This window comes from Trichechus manatus, unplaced genomic scaffold (genome assembly GCF_000243295.1).
Source record: "Trichechus manatus latirostris isolate Lorelei unplaced genomic scaffold, TriManLat1.0 scaffold00005, whole genome shotgun sequence".
In the NCBI taxonomy this organism is placed as follows: domain Eukaryota; kingdom Metazoa; phylum Chordata; class Mammalia; order Sirenia; family Trichechidae; genus Trichechus; species Trichechus manatus.
In genome coordinates, this window is record NW_004443941.1 from 23,036,376 (window position 1) to 23,054,665 (window position 18,290).

Sequence of the window (18,290 nt, forward strand, 5' to 3'; positions counted from 1 at the left end):
AGAGTTTGTGAAATGCCCAAGAACTAGAAAAATGAGTGCCTCCTTGTTGTCAGTAGAGGCCCTTTTACTGGGCTCATTGAAAGTCATGACACAGCGGAACCAGGCAAGCAGAGTAACTGCAGTCACTTTGTATTATGCAAACCGAGGCCATGATTAGAATCTTAGCTCCTCAACTTGCATCATCACTTTCCCGACAAATCAACCACAAACCCCATGATCAGAGCCAAGTTTCCTCAAGTGATCCTGAGATCAAGAGAGCAGGCCACACGCAGGCAAATTGTTATTGTTGAAGAGCTAGAGTTCTTCCTGTTTGCTACCTAGACAGGAGAGTGTTTGCCACCAAAACGAGCAGAAGCCCACTTCCCAACAAGCCACAAATAGAAGATTTGTCCAAAGATTAAAAAATTTGAAATCAGATTCTTTAGAAGAATAAAGGAAATAGATCCAGCCACTCATTCCCTGAAAGCGTAATTCGCTATTATATATATTATATCATATACAAAGAGTTATCTGAAGGAAGGCAGTTATTTCCCAATTACACTTTTCATAAAATAATGCCAAATGAGCTTAGATTTTATGAGAATGAATTTTTGCTGGGCAAACCACAGAGATTTTATTCTACGGAAATAATGGGTCAAATAATCGTAATAAGATGGGGAAAAGAGTTCCAGATCTCATAAGCAAGTCGCTTAAACTCTATGAGCCTCAGTTCCTTTATATTTAAAACAGGGCTTCCAACTGGTTTGTTCCAGTTCAAACCCTTGCTGAGATTTTGCCTTTCCACCCCAGATAAATACTGAATCAGAATCTACATTTTAACAAGATCTCTAGGAGATTCTTATGTATCATAAATTTTGAGAACCACAGCTCTGCTAGTGGTTCTCAGAACTGGTCCCTAACCATCAGCATTAGCCTTGCTTTAAAATGGAGAAAGTAACTACTTTGGAGATTGCTGGAAGGTTGAAGATTGAGACGTATGTATTTACCAAGAAAACCCTAAGGAGTACTTCTACTCTGTAACACATGGTGTTGCCATGAGTTGGGGCTTACTTGATGGCAGCTAACAATAACAACAGGAAATTCAGAACTCAGTAAGTGAACCTGAATTCATAGCTTGATCACAGCAGCATCTTAAGGGAATCTGGATGAGTCTGTGTGTTGCCCTGCACGTGGGGCAACCTTTGATACACGTCCCCCTTCCTACAAATTTCATCATTTTCCTAGGACATAACGCTGCAACTTACGTTGAAAATCACAGTTGTCTCTGCCCAAACAGTTCCCCCCAGGCTCAGCTTCCCACACTCCAGGAGGCTAATTCTGAAGCAGCTGCTGATATTTGCAAAGTGTTACCAGGGCCCTCAGGCCAATCTTCCGAGCCTGGGTGCCCATATTCTACCCACTGTAAGGAAGCCATTCAAACTAGCAGGAGGCTTCTACACTTGCCTGAGTATCAGCTGTACTTATTGAAGGTTTATTTCTTAGAAGCACGAGTCCGCAGGGAATATGCTTCTCTATTGCAGGGGCCTGCCATTCTGTTAATCCTACAACTAATAAAGAGTAAGAGGATACTCTGAATTCGTATGTTATTTTGAAAATACAAGCCTTGGGGCAAAAACACACACACCTAATTATGTCAACCTATGGTCATTTGGGAGCACTCCGTTCACACAGAGGAATTCTTAAAAAGAGAGAGAAGCTAAGCAGTCAATTTGCAGCTTTAAACAGATTAATTTTGCTAATAATCAAACTTCCATGGAGCTAAACTTCTTAGTGGATCCATCTTTCATTGTGACAGTGGCTGCATTTGCTGATAAATATTTACACCACATTAGATTTGTCTGGCACTATGTTAAACATCCTAACAAGTTTCATAATAGCCTAAGCTGGTAAGCATTCTGTTCTTTGTGGAAAATTTCACCCAGTGGTTCATTTGTCCCAGACAGGTTGAGAGTTATTCACAGAGAGCCTTCTAGGGTCCCTTCCCAGTAAGTAGTATTACACATCATCTTGCACTAGCCCTCCAAACCAAAAAAACAAAACAAAACCAGTTGCCATTGAGTTGATTCCAACTCATGGCAACCCCAATGTGTACATCGTAAAACTGCACTCCATAGGGTTTTTCTAACGCCCATATATTTCAGTGATCGAAGCAATTACGTGCGTTTTCCTCTGTGCTTTGGGAATTCATACATCTAGAAATTTGAATAGATTGTGTTTTGAGTTCCCTCCTGAAGAAAAAGTATCTTACAGTATACTTTGGAGGAAAGATGTTGACATCATCTACTTTGCATCAGAGACTATGTTAGTACTCCTGAAAGATTAGGTTAGAGGGAAATATTTATAGTACTTCTCCAAAATCCAGAACAAGAGGTGAATTCTTGTTTTGTTTTCTTTTGTTTTTTTCCAAGCAAAGCAGGATTGATTTGATTTTTTGTCTCTTTTGTTTCTAAGCATAAAGGTTTTTTGCTTTCAAATAAATTAACAAACTAATTTGACTGGGATTTTTCCTCCACAACTGTCACTTGTTCTGGCAACTGATATACAGAAATTACACATCAAGTTCTACTCTCCTGTTGTATATTTTCATGTGTAAAATATAGAAAACCAATTTAGTGATATAACTTCATAGTTATTGATTTGTATATCACTTGAAGCTGCTGAGAAACACTTCCATTGCCATCAAGTCAATTTCAAACTCATAGCGACCTGTATGACATAGTAGAACTGCTCCACAGGGTTTGCAAGGCTAGAATCTTTACAGAAGCAGACTGCTGCATCTTTCTCCCTCAGGGCAGCCAGTGGGTTTGAATTGCCGACCTTTTGGTTAGCTGCCAAGCACCTTAACCACTGTGCCACCAGGGCACCTTACTGGGCTTACTAGATGGCAGTATGGTTGGCCTCATCTGTTCTGTATCCATCCTGTCATAGCCTCCTCATCATTCTCATTGGTTGCATACTTGGAGGATAAAATTTAAAAAAGGACTAAAAGTAAACCCATTGCTGTCAAGTCAATTCCGACTCATAGTGACCCTATAGGACAAAGTAAAACTGCCCTGTAGGGTTTCCAAGGAGCAGCTAGTGGATTTGAACTGCACAACTTTTGGTTAGCAGCCACTACTGCACCACCAGGGCTCCAAAAAAAAGGACTAGTTATAGTTAAATGAATACCTTGGATGAATTGAAATTCAGACACTTCTGCAAATTAACAAGTAGCAGAATACATGTCCCAAACTGCTCTACATTATGGACTTGTGGTGATTTCTGCTAGTTTCCCAAATTCCAGAATGAAGAGCTAGACACAAACCACAACGTTTGATTCAGAACTGAATGGATAACAGAGCCATGATGCCCTGCCTTTATCTTATTGTCTTGCTTTCTGTGTTTAGTTAGTCCCCACGAGCTTGAGAGAGAGCATACAGCTGACTCTGCAAAAAAGAAAGAAAGTATCTGGTGGTGGTTGAACAACATGATGAATAATTAATGTCACTGAACTGTAGATGGCATGTGAAGGTTGTTGAAATGGCAAATGTTTCGTTACCAATATATTGACCACAATAAATTTTTTAAGTATTTCCCAAAAATGTTTCATCATATCTAGAAAAAAAAAATTAAAATACAAAATGGTACATCAGTATTTTCACATTCAAAAAGAAAAGCAGTATTGTATTTATATAGCACTAGGCAATGGAAGATCCTCAGATTCAAACTCTGAATCAATATGAGATGGATTCTAAACTCAAGTTGCCTCAACAAGGCACCTTGTGTAGCAAAATGTTTCCTGGGCTGTTAGATCAAATCCCAGCTTAGCCAGTTACCAACTGTGTGATTATTTGAGACAGTCACTTCAATTCTCTGAACTTCAAGTCCTTCTTATGTACAATGGGATTAATAATACCTATCTCAGAGGGTTATTGTTAAAGATTAAGGAAGATCAGTTATGTAAAAGAAGTTAGCTCAGTGTCTGTCACTTAGTAGACACTCCATCCTGTTCCCTCCCTTTGTTCCTTTCTTTCTTAAAATCAAGCAGCTCAGAAACTGTAGTGATAATGGCTAGTTCAATATAGATTCAGTGAACTTGGTCAGTATAGATTCAGTGAAATCAGGATGCTCAGGCCGCATTGATTTACTGCCTCTCTCTGACAAGTAACAATGATAGAATATGACACATCTGTCTGTAAAGGGGTTTACAGTTTTACAGAGGACTTCAACATTTCCTCTTCTGGTCGTCACAACAGCTCTGCGATGTGAGAGTTAGGAAACTCATCTGACAGATGAGGAACTGAGGCTGGAGGAGGTTAAGTGTCTTGCCCCACTGTCAGAGCTAGAAGCTGACTTAAGTCTTCTCACCCAGGTGTCCCCTACACCCCAGCAGCCTCTTTCTCAGTTGGCAGCAAAGTGCATTAGCCATTTGCACCATCCAGGGACTCCTGCCTTACTTTAGAGCATGTGTTACCTGAAGGTACCAAGCCCAGGGACTGACTTTCATGATCAATTCTGCTGGTGATGATCTTGTTATCATGTTCCGGAGCAGAGTCGGTATGACTACTGTATCAATAGTTGAAGTGATACCACTCTCCAGTATCTGTGATTTTAATGATTTAGCTGTTTCTGTAGTTCGGTTTAGGAAGTCCAACATGTACCAAGGAGGCCGTTTCAAAGGCCGTGGAGTGGAAGGGATTAATTGAATAGAGCTTGTTTATCGTCTTCCCATTAGTGGAATCCATAAAGCTGAAAGGAAGGATTCTGAGGTAAGAGGAATTTGCTCAAGATCCATAAAAGCAAATCCACCAACCTGTCTGTTTCTTTGCTAATGCAGAGCAGAGACTGAAAAGAATTGTGCAACCCCAGTGACCCTGAGGGGCAGGAGGTGGGTGGTGCACACATACAGAATGGCAGATACTGTCATTTTGGACTTCACTTAAAAGTTGCTCAAAAAAATGTTTTTAATGCTCCACTGCTCTTCCCAAGAAACAGACTTAGAGTATAGCCAGATGGTGATGGATGAACACAATATTTCTTTGTCTTTCCCCAAGATGGGGTAACTGGGCATCATGCATGGTAATCATTGGTCATTTTTAATATTTAAATGACATCTGAGTTGAAGATTATAATTTATAAAAAGCATCAAGATCACAGGGAAAAGGATGGGAAGCCACTTTCAAATACAATAAAATTGATGGCCTCATTCCAGACTAAAGCATTAAAAACCTTGAAGAGTCTTTGTAATGCAGGAAGCTCATAGGAGGAAAGGAAATCTTTCTCTTTCTCTCTCACTCTCGCCCTATCTCGATCTCTTTATCTCTCTATCTCTATCTCTCTAACACACACATACAGGTCTTGAAGTTAATTCTGCAGGGAAAGATTATATTTTGTTTTTAAAAGCCTAAAATATAACCTTAGGGCTCAGCATGTTAACTAAGCAATTAAATAATGACGAGGAAACACTAACAATCCTAAGTAGGAAAATAATGACTACCACGATAACCATTACCTTAAAATATCCTCAGACATTTTGCAGAGGTGATCAGATTATTCCCCTGCATATTCCTCGTGGGAAAGGTGTTATTATTTCCATCTTGAAGACAAATACATTATCTACTCTAAATTTATAAGTGTCACTTCTGAGAAGCTCATTATTTGTTTCACTTCTTCTGAGAAGCTCAGTATTTGTTTTCTCGTTCATGTTCAGAATATGAGACTTAGACACCCGAAATTAAGACATTTTGTAGAGACCAAGAGGCACATCATCTGTGTTTCTAGGAAATTACTGATTAAAATGCAGTGGTTTCTAAACTGTTTTAATCATGTGCCCTATGAAATTATAAAATGTCCACAAAGATAGAAATTAAAAAAGATCAGATACAAGAGAAATATGACTGGAAGGTCTATTTTTTCTGAGCCCCAATGTATCCTGTTGAGCTTCCCCGGGTATGGGTACCCCCTTTGGAGTATAGACTGGGAGAGGAGAGGAGGGAGGGAAAGAATTAGCATGGTTCTCCAGTTCTCTGTTCTTGGCCCTCCCTCACATCTACCCTGACAATTGCAGCTCTCACACTGAGTTCTACCTGGAGATCACCCCATTGTGATGGATTCGATTCTGACTCATAGCTCTCATGTAGGGTAAAGAGAACTGGGAAGAAAGGTGAAAGAATGAGAAAGCAGAGATGGATAAGGGAATAAGAAAGGAAGAGTAATAGAAATACTGAACGGCTCTTCCTGCACATAAAAGTCATGACATAGGGGGCTTCCAAAGGGGCACTTTTATTAAGAAGCATCTTCTGCTGTCAGACATGGTGGACATAACCAGTAAAACCAGCTGCCCTCAAGTCGACTCAGACTCATGGCAACCGCATGTGTGTCAGAGTAGAACTGTGCTCCATAGGGTTTTCAATGGCTGATGTTTTTGGAAGATTCCCCAGGCCTTTCTTCCAAGGCACCTCTGAGTGTACTCAAACCTCCAACCTTTTGATTAGCAGCCATGCGTGTCAACCATTTGCACCACCCAGGGACTCCAAGGGTGACATTAGAAATATGAAGTAGATACAGCGTGAACACTGACAAGAAGTAGGAAACTATCAACAATGCTTTTTCAATCTAATGAGTCACACACTTTTCAGTCAGCTGACCTGACTGCAAGTTCCCCACCAAGTAAGTCTCCAAAGGTGATTCAATTCATCTGATGGGGGCTTCCTCCCAACAGTTTATTGGAGATCTTCCAAAGCTCAAGGGTGAGGCTACTTTCTCCACAGATCCCCAAAGCTTATTTGCATGATAATTCTGACCATGCTCATTGAAGAGCATTTGCCCCTTATCTGTCCCCTGTAAAGGTGACAGGTGATACATCCAGACATTGCCTTCTTCATGTTTTGTGAGAGGCACTTTTCCCTCAAAGCTCCTCTGCTGTAAGAGGGTTTCCCAGTAATGATCTGCTTCAGATGGCCTCACCATAGAGCGTGTCACCAAGTTCATATGAATTTGCTCCATGCTGGCGATCTCAGGTAACGTAGTCAGCTAGAAGATTTGACAGCCCCACCTGCTTCCAGCCACGTTAGCTGGATGAAGTAAAGTAGGTCCCTGATGATGAGGTTGGAGGGGATGAACAAAGTCTTCGAACCCGTTGCCATCAAGTCAATTCTGACTCATAGCGACCCTACAGGACAGAGTAGAACTGCCCCATAGGGTTTCCAAGGAGCAGCTGGTGGATTTGAACTGCTGCCCTTTTGGTTAGCAGCTGAACTCTTAACCATTGCACCACCAGGGCTCCTAAAATCTTCAAGGAGAAATTTTGTTTCTGAAATGGCTACCAAATGCATGAATATATATTTGCTATGACATTAAGAAAAGTTGACATTCAATATCCTAATTTTAAAACATGCAAACAGAGGCTATTATCACATTATAAATGGAATTTCTATTTTAGAAAACTATTCTTGACTTCTTAGTTCCTTCAAATAGTGAGCATTCTTTGCATTGATAGTATGACTTAATTGGCAAAACTGTGATGTATTTATACATATTATATAATTACATAGTTGTATAAAGCTGATGGAAATCTACACATGTATTTATTAATTTAATAAACACTAGCCCAGCTCATATGCTGGAGATGGTGCTGAAGTCTAAGGATACAAAAGTGAACACATTCCTGCCCTCAAAGAGCTCACAGTCAGCTGGAGAAGAGAGGAAAGTGAATAAATACAATCCAGAGCAGCAGTTCTCAAACTCTGGTGAGGAACAGAATCCTCTGGAGGGCTTGTTCCAACAAAGATAGCTTCTCCTTCTATTCTGTAGGGCCAAGAATTTGCATGCCTAACAAGTTCTCAGGTGATGCTGAAGTTACTGCTTCTGGACCCACTTCCAGAACCACTGATTTAGTGTTACAAGTGGTGAGGGCTATGAAGAAGGGTCCCCAGCACTGGCTGGCAGGGTAAGGTGGGGCCAGAGAGGGATTCACAGAAGAAATGAGTTTTAAAGCATGAGAGGGTAAGGATATAGAGGGAGGGATTGAGTCAGTACAAGCACATTTTATTCTAAAGGACGTAAGAGTGGGAAACAGTACATACAGCTTGAAAACATACAAGTAATTCTGTTTGACTGGGACAAGGTTTGAGTTTGAAGTAGTTGCAGGAGATGAAGCTGGAAAAATATGTAGGGCCCAGAGCTTGTTAGAACATTGTCCTGTAGGTGATTCTATAACCATTAGTCCCTCAAAGCTGGACTTGGGGCTGGAAGAAAAGGACCCTGGTAGAGGAGCACTGTCCACAGTTATCTTTCTCCAAAAGAGTCTTCTTTCTGAGCCTGGCATAGGGCTTTCCAACCTTTTGGAAGAAATCTTTTTCCATTTCTCTGCAGTGACAAATCCCACTGGCAGTGATGAGAGTAGGACAAGTGTGTTGATTGTGTAACCAGAACAGACTGGGGGTTGAGTTTATGCCATTGACCCATAAGCCATAGAGAGGGGTCATGTCTGTACTCTGATGATTAATTTATTAACTATGATTGTCTTTCTTGGAAGACCCCAAGCTCCACCCATCTCTAATGACCTCATTGTTACTCAGGGAGGTGGGGATGACAAGCCTAGGAAGCCTAGGAAGGAGGGATTGGGAAAGAGGAAGACCCTGCTGGCATGAACTGTAAAGAAATGTGCTTCATTCCTTTCTCTCCAGGGGAAGATGATGATGATGACGAATGCGGGGAGGAGAAGCTGCCCTCCTGTTTCGATTATGTGATGCACTTTCTGACTGTGTTCTGGAAGGTCCTCTTTGCCTTCGTCCCCCCGACAGAATACTGGAATGGCTGGGCATGTTTCATTGTATCTATCCTCATGATCGGCCTACTGACAGCTTTCATTGGAGACCTGGCTTCCCACTTCGGCTGCACCATTGGTCTGAAAGATTCTGTGACTGCGGTGGTGTTCGTTGCGCTTGGAACTTCAGTGCCAGGTAGAGAATACATCATATACAGTTCCCCCAGGAGCTCATTTGCCTTCTTCACCCTTTCTTTCCTACCATTTCAAGGAATGTGATAGCAAACCAGGCCTATGCAGATGACAGCCCAGAGATACAATTAATATCACTGCCAGAACATTGTCATTGTACTTCTCAAGGTTAGTGAGTTGGTCGGTATTATCATGAATCCCGGAGGTTCTCCAGTGCCTGTATGGAGAGGATGGATTGGTTTGATGGTTAGATTGATTGATCAGCTTCCCATTACAATTAGCACTTAAAAAAAAAATAGAAAAAATCACAGAATCATCTTCAAGAACAAAATTTATGTTCTTTAAATATAAATTTTAGATTAGTTCCATGAAACTCTGTACTTGTTGGGAAACTGAAATAACATACTTACTGGAGACCTGATACAGTACTCTCTTGATGCAGATATTAATGGGAGTGAATAGAAAGTAATAGACAATGATCAGGCCAGGGAAAAGTAATCCTGACCAAAGTGAGCAGGCCAAGTGTACATTTCGTGGACATCCCTTTAGACATTCCTTATAAGCTGAATTTTTTCCTCCAAGCTACAACTATAGCTCGTGTTTACTCAGATTTCTGAGTAAGACATCATCCTCCCAAACATAACATTGACGGCAGTAATTGTTCAAACTTCGGTAGGCAATAGAATTACCTGGAGCTTGTTAAAAAATGCAAATGCCGGGGCCCATCCCAACCTATGGAATTAGTGTAGAGTCCAGAAATGTATGTTTTAAGATCATGGATAAGTCTACTGCACATCAGAGTTTCTTGTAACTAAAGTTCTATACCTACTCCCCAGCACTAGTTGGCATTTTGACAGATGCACAGCCTTAAAGTTGAGCAACCAGATTTGCGTTCTGTACTAAATAGCAGGCCAGGACAAGCATCACGGTAGGCTTTGGGAAAAGACAGAACTTCAGGGAAATACAGCACTACTGATGATATCACTGATTGCTTTCCGTATTTGCCACAGCCCCGATGTAGATGCCATGATTTCTACTAACATTTGCCACAGTTGGCAACACTGGCTTTTGGTTTTGAGTCTGAAAATAAGTATAGTTAAATCCTGTGTTTCTCTTTACCGGAATTCACTAGTTGTTCTTCCTCACTCAGATATTTATAATCTCAGTGACTGTGGAGAAGCTACTTAACCTCACTGAGCTTCAGTTTCTTCATTTTTAAAATAGGGCTAACCATACTTACCTTGTGGAATTGTGGTAAGGATTGGAGAAAATATGTATGAATTATACATCTAGTAAATCATCTGGGGCCCAGAAGGAATTCATCAAAATCTTGTGATTATGATTTATGTTGAATAGTTTGGGATGATTCTAGCTAGTATAAATCTGGACACTTCATCCCTGAGTAGCCATGGATGAAATGTCCAGATTGATCCTGGTCAGCCATGACACATGATGTTATCCAACTGGTTGACCACATAGGATCCTGACTAAGGGACCAGGCATGGTTTTGTTGTCCAACTGAGTTAATAGGGGAGCCAGGGTATTTAGAAAGTAATCTTGCTCACATTTTATTGAACAAAGCTATTCAAAGCCTTCTAGTTGACTATTGACCCTCAGACAATAGCAGATTCCCTCTCAACCCTACTTATGTTTTGGCAGTTCCACATTTAGTCATTAATATTTAATTTTTTCCAGAAATTTACCAAGCAGGAGGAAAATCCTAAAATAGTATCATCTTAAGTTGCTTTGTTTAGACAATATACATACAGCCAAAGGAGCAAGCCAACATGGTAGCACACTGCTTTTATTTGAGGTTATTGTGGGAAACTATGTTATGGAATCCACTTTCCCTAAGGCTTATGTCACTGCACCAAATGACGCCCAAGTTAGCACACAAGTTGGCAGTGGATTTAACCCTGGAGGAGAATATGTGCAAATTATGATAATAAAGGTAAAATTAGGTCTCTCATGACAATTATTCAAAATGAACCTGCCTTTATAGAAAGTCAGCAGTTTGTCCTATTAGACTCATCTCTTGTTTTCAAAAGAGTTTTAAAAAATGCTCTTCCTACATCAAATCCTTGCTCTTGAAAAAAAGAAAAATTCATTCCCCAGCTCCTCACTTCTGATACTGCAAACTGGCTCCTTTTTCTACATGCCAGTCTCCCAAAACGGCTATGTGTGTCTCTCGTATTATGAACTCTGTAGAATAATGTGGCAGCCATATGATTAATTTTTTTTTTTTTTTTTTTTTTTTGTAAAATGAATTGTGGATTACAGTAAACCTTAGTGTTCAGAGGAGTCACTTGTACTTCCACTTAAAACTAGCTCAGAACTCAGGTAGAGACATCAACAGCTAAGAAAATATGCTTAGGGAGAGTACCACAGAATCATTAGTTACCAAAATCGTTTCCTTACACTGCCATAAAATCTCCCTACTGGGACACAGATTTCTTTGCTCTGTTATTGGGAGAATTCCTGTAATTTGCCACGGTATTAACTGTGCAGCATGATCCCCAGACAATAAATTTGAAAGTAATCTCAGATAATCATAAGTATATAAACAGACATTTTCCCCCAAAAAAGAGTTGTGCAAATTGAACAAGACGCTGAATGAACACATATTTTTGACTTTATTCTCCAACCCTGCTGATTCAGAGAAATGCTTTATTATATCCCCTGACTCCTCAAAAAACAAAAAAAGAACGATGCTATTGTTCCCAGACATCAAAGCCCAGTCGCCACAGGCAGAATACACAAAACTAGTCCTCTTAAGGCACAGCCTCCCTGCGTGGGCACTGGTCCTGGGGCCCAGCTTTTTCTTGAGGCTGAGTTCTTGGCATTTTTCCTGAGGGAGAAGGGCCCCTGGCTACTCTCTGTTACACAGTTACCCCTTTTTAGGTGGAACTTTCAGATCCTGAGGACTAAACAGACATTAAGAGCCTTCCTCTGCCCATCCTCCTGCCTCACGGTGGGATTATGTATCTACATAGCTCATTAAAAATATTTTTTACCCTATTTTTCAAAACCTGTCAGAAAGAGAGCTTCATCCTCACACCATTCAGTATCAAATACTCACTCTAATCTACTGGCAGAAAGGCAACAGGGCCTTCACTCCCCCTCAAACTTAAGTGCGCCTGTTGTTGTTATTGGGTGCCATCTAGTCTAGCTGGGCTCATAATGACCCTCATGTGACAGAGTAGAACTGCCCCAAAGGGTTTGCTAGGCTGTAATCTTTGTGGGAGCAGATGGTCAAGTCTTGCTCTCACAGAGCCACTGGATAGGTTCGAACCACCAACCTTTTGGTTAGCAGCTGAACACTTAACCATTGTGCCACCAAGGCTCCTTAGGTGTGCCTACAAGAGACTATAGATCATCCTGTTGTTACAGGACCTTCTTGTGTCCTGAAGCACATTTCTCCATAGCTACCTGTCTGAAGAAAAGGAGGCTTCCTGGGCAGTGTCTTTCCACCTCTACATGTTCAAAGGAACTAGAGCCTGGTCTCCAGTCTTCTTCTCTTTTTGGTCCGTGGTCACTCCCTGGGCCATCATATGTGTCCGCATGGCTTAAATAAACCATCTGTATGCCAACAATTACCAAATGTCTTTTTCCAGCCACATCTTCTCTCCAACGACAACAACAAAAAACAGACCAGTTGCCCGCAAATTGATATTGACTCATGGCAACCCTGTGTGTTTTAAAGTGGAACTGTGCTCCATAGGGTTTTCAAGGCTGTGACTTTTTTTTTTATTTTTTTTTTAATGGTGTTTTAGATGGAAGTTTACAGTGCAAATTAGCTTTTCATTCAGATATTTATACACAAATTGTTTTGTGACATTGGTTGCAATCCCCGCAATGTGTCAGCACTCTCCCCCTTTTCTTTACACCCCTGGTTCCCCATGTCCATTTATTCAGGTTTCCTGTCCTTTCCTGCCTTCTCGTCTTTGCTTTTGGGCAGATGTTGCCCAGTAGGTCTCCTATACTTGATTGAACCAAGAAGCACGTTCCTCACGTGTGTTATTGTTTGTTTTATAGGCCTGTATAGTCTTTGGCTGAAAGGTGGACTTTGGGAGTGGCTTCAGTTCTGAGTTCGCAAGGTGTCTGGGGGCCATAGTCTTGGGGGTCCCTCCAGTCACCATCAGACCAGTAAGTCTGGTCCTTTTTTGTGAATTTGAATTTTGTTCTACATTTTTCTCGAAAGTAGATCACCAGGCCTTTCTTCTGAGGCATCTCTGGGTGAATTCCAACTGCCAACCTTCTAGTTAGTAGCCGAGGGCTTAACCATTTGCACCACCTAGCCTACCGCATATCACTGTTGGGTATGTAATTTGCACCTCAAAATTACTATGTCTAAAATAAAACTGTTGATTTCCACTGCCCCACAACCCTCTTATCCTCCCACCGAACCTATTTTTTCCATATTTTTCCTTTCTCAGTAAACAGCATCATCATCTACTCAAGTATCTTTGATTCCTTTTTTCCTCATGCCCCAGTCAATGCACTTAAAAGTCCTGCAAACCTTTCCTCTAAAGTACATATTGATTGGGCCCACTTAGATCCGTCTGTATCACCACCACCCTAGTCTAAGCAGCTGTTCTCATTCAGATTCCTGCAGTAGTCTCCTCTGTCTCCCTGCTTCTTTCTGCTCTTGGCCTCTGACAGTCGTTTTCCCAAGATCAACTAGACATCGTTTTAATATTTAAACATACATCTTAAACATCTTACTTTACTGCTTACAATCTTCCAGTGGCCTCCTGTTTCACTTAGGATAAACTCCAAACTCATCACTCTGGCTTACAAAGACCTATGTCATTTGGCCTTGCTTGCTTTCCATTCTCTTTGCCCATTGTTTTTCAGCCTCACTAGCCTTTTATCTATCCCCCATACACCAAGTTTATTTCTTTCTCAGGGTTTGTGCTAGATGTGTAAAATGCTTTTCCCCCTTCCCCCTCGTTTTTACAAGACTGACTCTTTCTCTTCAATTCTATCTCATCTTACATGTCACCTCTTTGAAAAGGCCTTCTCTAAACACCCAATGTGAAGTGGTCAACCAGTACTATATCATCCTATTCTCTGCAGAGTACTTGTTACTTTCTAGAGTTTTTGGTTTATTTATTTTTGAGTGTTATTATTATCTAACTCTTCTCACTGAAATGTAAGCCTGATGGCAGCGGAAAACTTGCCTTTTTTTTAAAAAAAATAGATATATCCGTGGCTCGTAGAATGGTGCCTAGCTAACACATAACTAATGGAATTGTGTGTGTGTGTGTTGTGTTGTGTATGTGTATATAAATGAATGCGTAAATTATTCATTTACACATTAGGATGAGTTGATTGAATCAGACTACTTTCATCCCAAGACCCTCTAGAGAGAGCTAAGTATTAAAGTTCCGACTGAAGGAGATAAATAGTAGAGACTTTCACAGGGTGGCTTATTCTTGGGCAATGGGACATGACTGAGAGCTAGTGTAGTACGAAGGGTGAAAAGTAAGCATAAGGGCAATGAGGACATCAGAACAGAGACATTTTTCATTTTTCTCTTTCTAAATTTTGGCTATGGTAGGACCTATGACTGAGAACCAGCTATGATTTTGTTGTGTCTTCCTCATTCTTTTCTCTCCTGTGATTCTGCTTCCAAGGCCTAGAACTCAGGCCAGGACTTGTATTACTTTAGGTATACTCTGTGAGTGTTAAATAGACTTCCTTTGTAGCCTGATATGAAACCATGTAACTATGTTACATCATACCGTCTCTGGGAAACAGGCTCCAAGTTCCGGGAGGGAAAAATGTAAGAAAGAACCCAGCCTTTTTTGTATTAGGAGCCACCTTATTTTAGTTTACAATTATTTACTTGGGTAAAACCTGGGTAAATTGGATCATGACATTCCAGCTTATATACCAGATTCCAAATATGAATTTTCCTCTCATCTTCTTCTTCTACTGGATAGAAATAGAAGTAACTTTTTTTTTTTTTTTTTTTGTAATTACAGGGAAAACTTTAGGTGTTGATGAGTTGGGACCATTTTTGGCTTAATAAGTCTTGCCTTGGTCTTTTCTCCCTACATCTTGATTGAGCTTGTGCATCTGCTTGCCTAATGCCCCCTCTGTCTTCTTATTACCAGTTCTTTACTCCTGGGGCCAGAACAGTTTAAAAATTGAATATTCTATGCCATCCCCTGCCCCCTAACATCATCAGCTTTTCTTTTTCCTTCCAGTGTATTGAATAACCTTTTATTTCTTCAATTCTTTCAAGTAAGAATTATTTCCCTCTGGAGATTTTAAGGCATGAAGGGAAAGGAAATATAAAATTTTTGGTTTTTTTTCTTATTTTTCAATTTGTATATAGAATCTTTGTTTAGAAAATAAAATCTTATTTTAGAGAAACGCGTGTCATTTTTAAGATACATCACCTCCAGACTTATAAATGCCCCAGGAAGAATTTGATATAAAACTGGTGATACTGGCTGAGCACTACTTTATAGTGACAAGGGCCCTGGAACTGAATTAGGAACCTTAACTTCCAGCTGGAGTCCCTGGGTGCTGCAAACAGTTAAGCGCTTAACCACTAATTGAAAGTTTGGCAGTTCAAACCCACCCAGAGGTACCTCAGAAGAAAGGCCTGGTGATCTGTTTCCAAAAAGTTACAGCCATGAAAATCCTATGGAGCACAGTTCTACTCTGAAACACACATGGTTGGCATGAGTCGGAATGGAGTCAACTATAACTGGCACTGGTAACTTCGAACTATTACTCATGTGTCTTGAGCTAATCTCCTGTTTCTCTGAGTCTTGGTTTTCCCACCTGTAAAATAGGCATAATAATATGTAACAATTCAAATAGACTTGATGAGAGGATGAAGTAGTATCACGGATCTCAGATCACCTTGTCAAATGAAAATTGGTATAAGATGCAGAAAATAATTATTATTTACTGTGAGAGCAACTCTCAAAAATGCCAGAAGGAATAGAGACCAACAGAAAACAAGAATGGATAGGAAAAGCTGGATGAGCAGAGAAGGAAATTTTTGAAATGTACCACGAAGCTCTACTGTGGTTTTTTCTGTCTTTTTGGCGTTGTGATCAAAAACTTTATATGAGTTTTTGTCAAAAAATATTAGTATCAATCAATGGTTTACATCTTTCTGCTCTTAATTTCCTGGCTTCTAATAACTCTAAGTAAGTAAGATATTCTATTGCATACTTAAGTAACAAGTACTTGACAATTACTATGTCCTGTTGCTTTGTACTTGACAGTTACTGTGTCCGATTGCTTTATCTCTCAGTGGGCCCTAAAGTAACTCATATGGTTGTACAGGTTGTATGCTGCAGTCTCAGTGGGGCATTGTAACCTGAATGACACCCCGGGGATGCACAGGGTACGGCATCTGTGGATGTGTACAATGGTTGGCCGTGTCTAACGGCTACTCTCTAGTGTACAGGAGAGTGAGCATCTGTGTACTCATGTTACATGAGGATGTTAAGGCTCAGAGAGAGTAAATGATTTGCCCACATTTAGTCCACATCTAGTAAGTTGTGAATCCAGACTGTCTCTCATTCTTCTAGTCTGGAACTTAACCACTCTATCATGAGTTTATTTTAAAGTAAATATTGCATATGCTTTCCCTTATAGTTTATATTTTTTGGAAATTACTTATTCTTTTTTTTTTTTTTTGCTTCAATTTTAGTGTTTTCCACCTTTAACACACAATAACCAACCAAACTCACTGCTGTCGAGTCAATTCCAACTCATAGTGACCCTATAGGACAGAATAGGACTGTGTCATGGGTTTCTAAGGCTGTAAATCTTTACGGAAGCAGACTGCCACATCTTTCTCCCTCAGAGTGGCTGGTGCGTTCGAGCTGCCAACCTTTCAGTTAGCAGCCAAGAGCTTTAACCACTGTGCCACCAGGGCTCCTCCCAAGCACACAACAGTGGAAATATGTTCAAGCTTATTGAGGTCAGGCACTTTTATTATTCCTTTTGGCATCGAAAACACCTAATACAGTCCATGCTTCAGATAATTTCTGCAATGAGTAAAGACCCAATTTTATACCGGTAAAATCTTAACGTTTCCTATATGTAGACATTAAACACTGAGAGTCCTGGAAATTCCTTCAAAGATGTTCAGCTCTGACCTAGCTGGTGAAAATAGGATGCCAGGATAATCCTCATCAGCATGGCCATGCGCCTCTAAGGGAATTGAACATGAAGGGAATTTGCTCCTCCTGGCGCTAGACTGACATTGCCCGTGCTAAATGTGATGCCTGTCTGCCCAGACACTGGGGTCAGTGAGCCCGGGAAGGGCATTTTGGGAACATTCATCTGGCAGTCACACTCTGCAAAGGTTTACTGGCAGCTCTGGAAAGCAAATTCCAGTCTTCTAGGTCTCTGTGCAGAAGGAGGAAACCGGGAGCGAGATGACTGGAGGTTGTTCAAGGCATCCATCAGTAAACACACTCAGCCGCCCCTTTCGTAACCACAGAGATGAGGTCAGAAGGGAACCCAGCAGCACCTCACCCAAAACAAACACTATTCTCAGGGGAAACTACCTGGTCATTCTGAATTCCCACAATCATCTGAGCTCCTTTAAAGAACAGCAGGAATCAGACTGACTCAATCATTTCCAGTCATCCTATCCCATTTCAGGTGGAATCGGTGCCCTTATCAGTGCTAGGCATACAGGTAGATGGACTGGTTAACAAATCTCAGTCTCAAAAGCTTCTTTTGTGCAGTGTTAATGAATATTCACAGTTGCCTTGGAGCCTTTTCCAACTCATGGCGACCCTCCGTGTGTCAGAGTAGAACTGTGCTCCATAGGGTTTTCAATGGCTGATTTGTCAGAAGTATAATGCCAGGCCTTTTTTTCTGAGGCACCTCTGGTTATATTTGAACCTCCAACGTTTTCATCAGCAGCCAAGTGCTTAACCATTTGCACCACCCAGGGACTCCTGAATATGCACTAAGGGGGTGCATGAGCTTTAAGGTCAGATAGACCTGTGTTAAAATTCAAGACTCACCACTTATTAGATGTATGACACTCCCAGAGGTAAGGTGCTTAGTTCCTGTAAGCCTTAGTTTCTTAATCTGAATAATGGGAACATGAAAATCTGTCTCATAGACATGTAATAAGGATTAAATGAGGTTGTTATTGTTGTTGTTAGGTGCCGTTAAGTCAGTTCCGACTCGTAGGGACACCATGTAAAACAGAACTAAACACTGCCCAGTCCTGTGCCATACTCAAAATCATTGTTATGTTTGAACCTATCGTTGCAGCCACTGTGTCAATCCATCTCATTGAGGGTCTTCCTCTTTTTCGCTGACCCTCTACTTTACCAAGCATGATGTCCTTCTC

The 18,290-nt window shown here is 40.8% G+C and overlaps 1 protein-coding gene across 12 annotated transcripts in view; it reads left to right on the plus strand.

The window, feature by feature from the left end:
* Positions 1-18,290, plus strand: part of SLC8A1 (solute carrier family 8 member A1) — a 363,153-nt gene that overhangs the window by 326,012 nt on the left and 18,851 nt on the right. For all 12 annotated transcript variants that reach the window (XM_004369523.3, XM_004369524.1, XM_004369528.1 and 9 more), the window contains one exon: positions 8,667-8,942. In XM_004369523.3, coding sequence (XP_004369580.1) covers positions 8,667-8,942 — 276 coding nt within the window. The remainder of the gene's footprint in view (positions 1-8,666; positions 8,943-18,290) is intronic.